Source organism: Geospiza fortis, unplaced genomic scaffold, assembly GCF_000277835.1.
Source record: "Geospiza fortis unplaced genomic scaffold, GeoFor_1.0 scaffold53, whole genome shotgun sequence".
Classification (NCBI taxonomy): Eukaryota; Metazoa; Chordata; class Aves; order Passeriformes; family Thraupidae; genus Geospiza; species Geospiza fortis.
The window spans coordinates 13,027,178-13,036,908 of record NW_005054305.1 but is presented as its reverse complement, the minus strand read 5'-3'; the positions used below and the strand labels follow the sequence as shown (position 1 = coordinate 13,036,908).

Sequence of the window (9,731 nt, the reverse complement as noted above, 5' to 3'; positions counted from 1 at the left end):
CAGCAGATCAAACAAACCAAGAAATTAAAATATGTCTTGATGTACAGCCTATCCAGCTCCCACATAGCATAGAGAAAAATCCTGCCTAGATATAGGCGTGCTTGGTGCCCAGAGGGAGATGGTGTTAGCAACTCCAGCCAGTGTGCCAGGCAAAGACTGTGCAGCTGCAGCTCTGCTTGAGGCAAGGAAAGTGAGGAAGCTCAGCAAAAAAAGAAAAAACCAAAAAACCCAACCATAAAACATTGTAAACTGATAAGTATAGAAAAGGAAAGGGGATGTTCCACCAGTACGCTGCTCAGCGGGAGACAGAAATGATAATAAAGTTACCTCCCTGTAATCAGACCCTTAAAAGATAGTTTTGATTAGAAAGTGCTGCTCACTGGACGAAGTCAAACCTGTTCCTGTCCAGCAGGTACGGGCTACTGCTGCAGCACATTCCTCATGTGGAATAGCGGGAGCATCAGCAGGAATTTGATAGGTCTGCTCAGGCAGCACAGTGGCAGGGAGCTGATCAGTAGGTAAGGCAGAGAAGTGCAGAGTATCCATAAATCAGAAATAGAGAAAGATTTAATTACATGCTTGGTTAATATTTACAAACATTGACATTTTTGTTCAATATGTAAATAAAACACAGAGATAAGAGACAGGGACTGCAGTAGCCAAGCAAAGCCAAAATACACCAGGTTAGAGTATTTGCTGTGAGCTGGCATATGCCTGGAGAGTGGAATGGAGACACGCTATATAAACTGAAAGAATAAATAAATAAATATTGACATTGTTCTACACCTGTTTAGCCTCTGGAGACCAGTGATTTGTGGGACCATATGTTGGACAAAATGAGACTGTTCATTGATAATTGTAAATGTGATGACCCCTTGCAAACTGGATATTAAAAATATTAAGTAAATGGCACATTTTAATTATGCAGTAAAGAGGCTGATCTCCACCATTAAAAGACTGCAGCTGTCAGGAAGAATTGATCATATGACAGAAGGTAACATTTATTTGGTAGTAGACCTTGGTAATGACATCCCAAACAATCTTTAGAGTCTCAGACAAACACATTCAGTTCAGATTTGAGTTTAACCGTGAGGCTTCATTTTCTTTGCCTTTCAGCTGAGATAATTTTTTATCTGTTCCTCATATCCTATAGGGTTTGTTTGTTTTTTATTTTTGTTTTAATCTGTTTTGGAGTATTTAAATTTCAAATGAAGTATTATTAAATGAGAAACTGTAAACGATGGAGTTCGGAATTGGAAGTCAACACATTTGTTATTCTTTTTGCCAAAGGTATTGAGTAAGTTGCATAATTAGCACAGTATTATATCATCTTTGTCAACATAAACAAAGCTTTTCTATTGTCTTTGAAAGCGCCACTGGTGAACAACTGAATGTGCAGACTCCAAAGAGCAGCGGCCCAGGAAGAGCTGAGAGCATCCACAATGCCTGACGAAGTTGCATAAGGAAATGAAGGAGACACGTAGCCAGTGGTCACCCACAGAACTGCACAACGCGCTCACGCATCCGCCGCCACCTCTGAGCCCAGGAGAGAAACCGCACGCAGCCTTTGGGACTTCCTTCCTGCCTGCTGGGGTCTGGCCTTAAGACAAATGTGTGATGGTAAAGCAGCAGCCCAAGTGGATTGACTCTTCTCACTGACCCAGAGAAACCCTTCTATCAAACCCTGTGGGGTTTGATGTTTTCCTCCTCCACTTCCGATTCCGTGAAGCGCAAGGAATGTGTCACATTGTGCCGATCCTGTGGTGAGGCACTTGCAGAGTCTGAAGGTTGGGGCATGTGAAATAAGGAGCTGGAAGAAAGCAGGCTGCTATTCCATTGGAAGCAAAGGGGAGCGTAGGCCCATAGAATACCTCTTCCTTCCCCTCCTTGCTAACATCCAGCACCTGCATGGCAAAGCACACAAAATATTTTTGGGATCACAGAAGAAAGCTGAAACAAATTTGCTGACACCCACCTCATGTATTTACCATTAATCCCAGCATAAAGGTAGTTTCAGATAATTTTTAGATTATTTATGGATCTGGTGATCCATTTGCTGTTCTCATCACCCAACCCAAAACCTGAGTGCTCAGACACTTGGAAGCAAACAATGACATTGGATCCTGCTTGCTGGCAGGAGAATGTGCAGCCATGCACGTGGGTTATTCTGCACAGAAGGGCTCCTGTTAGCACAGAGTACAAATCGTTTGTCAGCTCCAAGGTATTTAGGGGGCACAGAAGGTCTATGGAAGATGGGAATGCCAAAAAATGAGTGACTTAAAGTAAATAAAGAAATGTAAAGAAAAAATGGAATTTTTTCCATTCCAAAGGAGAGTGCAACCTCAGATTTCCTCAACTGGAAGATAAAAGGGCTAGTTTTGCTGGTTAAAGCCAGGCACACTGCCAACAGCTGAGAAAGGACAGCACACACAGCTCTGCCAAATCACTCATTATATTTCTTTTCCCTTTTATGTGGGGACTGTGTCAGGCAGGCTGCCAGTTCACAACCAGTCTGGGGATGTGGACAAATGTTCATTTAAGAAAGTAAGATCCCAGGATTATTTTTGCTTGTCACTAAGCCATATTAAAACCCAGGTGCAATACTGCAGAGTACCTGTTGATTATAAACGAGCCCACTGGTGGAGCACAGCTGCTACCTCTACACGGTGCTATTACTCCATCAAAGCATTATATGTCAGCTATATCCAAGCCAGCCTGAATTACTTTTTCCAAGAATTTTTTTTGTGTGGTATCCAACAACTAGTGAAAACACAATTATACCAGTGACCAGAACATGCTTTTAACTGTTTATCTTGTGTTATCTTACTCTTTACAAATTTAATGCTACTAAGTGCTCAATGTAAGACCAGCAGCTTGGCAACCTAATATACTCCCTTCTTATGCTAAGACTAACTTCTAGTCTTATGGGACAGTTTGGAGGTGAAATTCTAAAATCCAAAAAGTTGGAAGCCAATAAAAATGTTGTTTATCAGCAAAAGTGCAGAAACTGAGATATAAACAGGAGTTTCTGCCTTTAACTGCCCAGCTGGTGACAAACCAGTGGCTGTGATGCAGAACTACTTCACTCAGAAACATGCAGAAAGATAAGAATTCCTAATTTCTTTACCAAAAATTTCAATACCTGAAAGCCATGGATCTGTGGATGAGTTGCTTTTATAAAAGATGGGAGAGCAGATGAGTTTGTAGGAGAACCTATTGCCTAGGGCAGGGATCAAAAAACTTCCATTGAAGCTTTAAGGCAGTAAGCAGTAGGGCAGGTAGCAGGCTGACTGCACTTGGTCAATGAACAACTCGTTAACTCTGGCTGCCCCTCAGAAACACAACTTGGAAAGAAAAGAAAAATCCCAATATGGGCTGAAAAATTCTTAGCCTCATCATCCATCTCTGCAACCCTTTTAATTTTGGACTTAATTGTGTAACTGGTGAATATATACATATTATTTTATCCAAACCTTGCCAAAGGAAAGACAATTCAAGCCTGGTTTACTGGTATATCTTACAGGAATTGCATCTATTGGCTCATCTGGAAATACTTTTAATTTCTACAGTATTTCCTCTCTGTTTATGCAGGTTCAGTGGCTGCATAAGAAATATCCTTAATCTCTCCTCTTCACACATATTTTCCTTCTTTAATAACAACTGTGCAAAACTTATACTTGAAAGATTATTGGAAAAGACTTTAAAAGAAACCTAAATCGCTCACCTGGATACATGCCAAAGGCTCATTCGTCCAAATCGAATAGCCACCAACTAAATATATTCTACCATTGTGGACAGCAACTCCAGACTCATTTTGACCTAAAGCAAAGAAAGAAATAGAAACCACTTTCAGTGTTTAATTAACCCTTTTAACACCGAATGCTGGAGTTCTGAAATGGGATGCAAACACTCCTGGCAGTGACTTGACTGTTTCAGAATTCCCATTGTGTCGGGTGAAGGTGAGGCGTGGGGGCAGTTCCTTGCTCTCTACAGGAGCCCTGCCTGGTGCTGCCCAGAGGAGCATTAATGTGGCTGTGCAGGGGACCATCAGCTCCCTCCCCATGTGTGCCACAGGAGACAGACACCGAGTGCCCCTTCCTGTGCTGCCCACACCTGTGCAGTCCCGCTCCTCCAGGTACAAGGACGCTGAAAATCACAGGAGCTGCTGTGCAAGTTCATCCCCATAGCAACAGTCTCCCAACAAGTTTGGAAGTTTTGAAGGAAAAATACAGCCTAAAAAAAATCTGCACTACACAGTTCACCAGGCACATTTACTGCCAGTTGTACTGACAGAAAGGAAGGCTTAGGTAGCTTCTTAAGGCACAGGTTGTGGAAACAACCTGGAGGCAGTGGAGACAGGAGGCTGCCTCACAGCATTCGGTGGGACAGGGTCAGGTCCAGAAAGAGAGGGCATCTGCAGTGCCAGGGTTTTGCAGCAGCAAACCAGATTACATCCTTCTCAAAGGCTGTCAGTTTTCCACATTATAAAATAATTAACTAGTGAGCAAAAGACTCATGAAAAACTACTTCTGTTTGACCATGTGCAATTCCTTTTTAATTTATGCCTCTCTCCCTAGTGTCCATCAAGTACTCTGATGGGCTGACTTAGAAACCAAGCAACTCCTCTGTTGGTGCTTCTCTAAGAATGCATGACATGCCTGTCTGGAAGTGTGGCCAGCAGGTTCAGGGAGGTGATTCTGCCCCTCTGCTCCACTCTGGTGAGATCCCACCTGGAGTGCTGTGTCCAGCTCTGGGGACCTCACTACAGGAAGGACAGTGACCTGCTGGAGCAAGTCCAGAGGAGGCCACCAAGTCAATTAGAGAGATGGAGCACCTCTCCTAGGATGAAAGGCTGATAGGATTGGGGTCTGTTCAGCCTGAAGAAGAGAATGCTTCAGCCTGACCTAACTGTGGCCTTTCGCTACCAGCAGAGAGCCTACCAGAAAGCTGGAGAGGGACTTTTAGAAGGGCATGTAGTGACAGGACAATGGGGACTGGCTTCAAGCTGGAAGGGAGTAGGTTTAAACTAGATAATATGAAGAAAGTCTTTATTGTGAGGGTGGTGAGGCTGCCCAGAGAAGTTGTGGATGCCAAATCCCAGGAAGTGCTCAAAGTTGGATGGGGCTTTGACCAACATGGGTGTAGTGGGAGGTGTCCCTGCCCATGGCAGGGGGTGGGAACTAGATGATCTTTAAGGTGCCTTCCAACCTAAACCATTCTATGATTCTATGTTTCTCCCTGACATTCAAGGGGATACTACATCTGGGAATTGTATCAGGTGGAGGTGAACTTTGGTGGACTGGGGTCAGTGAGCTGCAGTGTTCTGCAAGTTCCAGCTGTAACAGTTCTTCCTAATAAGTCAAGAAGTACTTTACAGATCCCGTAGTTAACTAAGCACTCAATTAATTTCTGACTTGATGGAATTCTAGCAAAGACATGTCCTTTTGGGTAATTTATTAAGAAGATACTGTTTAGAAATAAGCAAGAATTAACAGATTTCAATGAAAGCTTTGCCCTATAATGCCAGCAGAAACCACTACAAAACAATCCTACACACTAAAGACACACCAGTCTCTTGTACACTCACACAGGGAGCTAAACCGATACCACAAGCAAGCTTTTGGAGAATTATAAATCAGTACTGGTAATATTATGACAAATTATTTTTGACTGCTTAATTAAATGTGATTTATCTGCAACTTCTTCAAAATTTAATGTACAATGTATGAAAACAAATGTTTTGTAGACCACGGAATGCCAGAACTGTAATGAAAAGTGTCTTCTTGGCTAACAGTGGTCCCTGAATTGGAAGCACTTGTCACAAAGTCATGCAGATCCACAGACTAAAGGCATCTAAAGGGAAAAGATGTTTTAGTTGCCCTTCTGTACAGTGCTCACCTGTCAGCATGTTGAAGCTGCAGCGAGTCCACTGGTCGGTGTCGATGCTGTAGGAGTCGATGTGACGCACCAGGATGCGATCGTTGTTGTAGTCGAGGTCGTTCCCCCCCAGCACGTACAGCTTCCTCTGCACGGCGGCCATGGAGTGATACACCCTCCTCTGCAGCATCGGGCTGCGGCTTAACCACTTGTTCTGGAACGAGAGAGGGCTTGTCCAGCACTGCTCAAAGGCACACCTACAGCGCTAGTGCAGTGAACAGCGGCACAGTGCTGGTTTCTTCTTACCCTTAGTCAGGAACCATAAGTGCATATACTGGTTCTGGTCACATGCTAGATGTGGGTTGGTTCTAACTCTGAATAAGGATAGTGGACTTTCAACACGTGGTTGGTATAGTTCTCACATTTAAGTTCATTAATTTAATGGCATTTCTTGCTCTATTTTTTTTTTTTGTCTAGCTCATCAGGTTTCAAAGGGTTTTTTCCCCTTTACAACTCAGTAGCAAATTCTCCTTAAACCAGACTATTAACTGTCTCCTTTGTATACAGTGCTAAAATTATCTGTACCATTGAGCTCTGCTATGTGAGAAGAGAGATTCTTCTGCCTTTTGTTATTCAGAAGCTTATTTGATCTTATCCTTGGGGAATAAAGCAACAGGAAAAATAATTTCCTAAAGAATCTTCTCAAATGATTCATTTGGTTTAATGCCAACCCTTTATTTGTGGCAACTTACAAAGTTCCAACCCTTTGCATATTTTTCTTACTCATTAACAATATTCAAGAATTTTACCTTTTTAGGGGAGAGGCAGGAAAATATGGAGGACAAGGGATTAAAGCAGAGTATTTTATACCTGAGAAAACAATTGCTCCTGGTATGCCTACCAAATCAAACAACCTGGTAAGGGATAAGATTAATTTAAGTGGAGGAAGTTAAATATCCATGAGGAAATTTTTTGCTGTACATGTGCAGCAACTCCAGAGTCTCTAAGCCTTCTGCCTTTTAACCTCCACAGTATATAGCTATACATTTCAATGTGTAATAGTTGAATATTAGGCATTAATGTTTGCATTAGTAGTCCAGTCCCTTAACACCACACTATAGACACCATCTGCTTTGCAAAGCCCGCCTGCATCCCCTCATTATATCTTTAGCTTCCTCCACTGCAGTGCCTGCCAGGTGAGCCTCAAAGCACTGCAAAGGCAGCGAAGCAGAGGGGCCTGGCAGGGTCATTTCTAATAAGGCGGCGTGTGAATACTAATGAGCGGTGGGGAGGCAGAGGTCAGTGCAGGAGGCTGGCTGGCAGGTAGCTGTGTGCTCGCTGGCAGATGGCAGGCATTATCGACGCGCCACAAAGGCCGCGCGCGGCAGCGGGCGCTGCGGCTCCGTGATGGAGCTATTGAGATTCCGCGCGAGGTGCGAGCAGATGTGATGGTTTCCAGTACCCACCGTAAACAATATGCCAGCAGAATTTTTAAAGAGAGCTTCTGTGTACAAACACGAAGCAGACATCGTTTGAAGAATGCAAGTGCACAGTTCCTCTGTAACTCTTTGCACGCCGGGCTGGGCTCCTCGCCGTCAGCACGGCACGCTGAGGCAGCCCCAGCACTGGTAACTTGGGGGGCAACTTTCACATCAGCAAGTGAAAAATCCCAAGTGAAAGGCACACAATAGAGACAGGGTATCCAAACACGTGTCCCCCTCACAAGCAAAGTAGGATTGCTGCCTGTAATTGCTACTTGGATTTAGGACAGTCAGTGTTTGTAGTCAATGACAAAACTGCGCCTCGAAAAGAACGAGGCAGGTGTGTCATCTGCTGCTTTCTGCTTCAGGCCTCATATGTGCTATGCTTTAAATAGACAGTGGGAACCACATAGCAGCATCTCCTGGCACAATTTTGTTCCAAATACAGCAATCAAAGCCCCTATCCTACAATCAGAAAAGTCAATACTCTTCCACGTGGGTGTAAATCAGGCTATGCAACTCTGATTGCAAGCTTAGGACTTTTAATTCCTAACACAAGCAAGAGGGCATAACCATGCCCTAACCCTCTGAAATGGTTAGTGAGCCATGCTAACCTAATCAAAACACATACATTATGTATGAAATAATCCCTAAAAGATATTTTAGGTGCCTGGGTAATGAAATGATAGGCACCCTTGCAGCCAGCAGAGTAAGTCACGGCCAGCTAGTACAGTTCTCAAAGTACTCAGGAAACAAAAAGGCCCATATATGCAATTCAAAACAGAAATGCCAATGACAAGGAGCGGTTTTGGAACACTGACTTTGAGTATACATTGCCCAGGGCTGCTGGATTACAAAAAAAAGAAGAACAAGCAAAATAAATACTGATAAATACAGGGGATTTAAAGCACATTTCTGTATTTAACCTAGGATGTTTCTAATTCCTACAGGCTTAAAAAACATAATAAGTTGTCAGGGTCTCCATCACTCTGTTAAACTCATGCATCAGTACAAAGTGAATTTAAAACACCACTAATACAAATGGTCAGGACTTTTAGCCTCACAAAATCTTTGTATGTATTTGCCAAGAGATCTGTTTGAAGCAAAACAAAACATTTAACACAGATACTCACCTGCTTAGGATCATAGACCATGAGTCTATTTTGATATTGTGCAGTATTTGTTACTCCTCCTATAAAAGAGTTTATACAGGTTACATTTTTTCATATAGGCAAAGCCAGGACCAAGATCAGGTACAGCAGAAAAACCAATTCTAGAGTTCATCTGCAGATAATAATTACATTACATACCACCACTTCTGCTTACATTCCACTGCACTTCTTAATCTGGTTACAAGGGGAAAAGCAGCCCCATTTGTCAAACATAAAGCAACACAGAACAGCATCAATAAACAGCCCCCATATACTTCCTTTGTAGAGCTAATTCTATGGGCCAAAAATGAGTAAAAAATGGATCTCTTTATACATAACTGTGCATTCAGCCTTCATCAAGACACAAAGACAAAACCCATTCCTGTTCAAAGGAACACCCAGTGTGTGACAGGGTTTAAAAGAGGAGGAGGTGGGCTTGCATCAATGAGAAGGAAGAGGTCACAGAGAAGCTCTGCCTTACCAAAAACATGACAGGGGATAGCACTGCCAGCTAAAAGCACAGTTCAAGCCTGTGCAACTGTGCTTATCTGTACACTTGAAAGAAATTCTGTACTTAATTTGTACTACAGAGAACATCTCATTTAGTTGTAAACTTAGGTTGGAAGGTCCCTCCACAGTGACCAGAAACAGCCCTACCGTTAAGTTTTCAACACTGGTCAGGAAATCATGGTGTTGAGCACCTCAGAAAAGCTCAGAATAGACTGACCCAACTGGATGCTGCAAACCAGCTGTTTACTTCAACACAGTAAAGAGACACTTAATGCCCAATCATCCTCTTGTTTTGTTTAAAATGGCAATTTTCACTAAGTAAATATGGAAAACTCCTTCAGTCTGTAATCCTACCTGTGCAAACATGTTTTTGAATGTGCTCAAGCCTCCTGGGGACATGGTGTCACTGCAGCACTGCCACAGTCCCCAGTCCCCCTCTGTCACCACACTGGGCCCATGGGAAGATGGAATCAGAAATAAGGCACAGGCAAACTGTGCCTCACCTTCATCCTGCCACGAGGTCTGGGCAGAACTACGGCATGTCAGTGGCCATACACCAGTGACTGACACACAAACTATTTATATTACAGTTTTAATGGCCTGTACCAGAAGTGGACAAAATTCGCAGCAATGAGAGGAAGGATTTTCATCTTATTACATTTCATTTTGTTGATGTTTCCCTTTTTGTCAGGGCACACCCTGTTTCAGCCAG

General features: G+C 43.0%; 1 protein-coding gene across 2 annotated transcripts in view; it reads right to left on the bottom strand.

Moving 5' to 3' along the window:
- Positions 1–644: 644 nt before the first annotated feature.
- Positions 645–9,731, bottom strand: part of KLHL32 (kelch like family member 32) — a 94,596-nt gene continuing 85,509 nt past the window's right edge. For both annotated transcript variants that reach the window (XM_005418337.2, XM_031066536.1), the window contains exons 7-10: positions 8,492–8,550; positions 5,899–6,091; positions 3,725–3,819; positions 645–1,904 (exon numbers count right to left, since the gene is read on the bottom strand). In XM_005418337.2, coding sequence (XP_005418394.1) covers positions 1,743–1,904; positions 3,725–3,819; positions 5,899–6,091; positions 8,492–8,550 — 509 coding nt within the window. In that variant the 3' untranslated portion in view covers positions 645–1,742. The remainder of the gene's footprint in view (positions 1,905–3,724; positions 3,820–5,898; positions 6,092–8,491; positions 8,551–9,731) is intronic.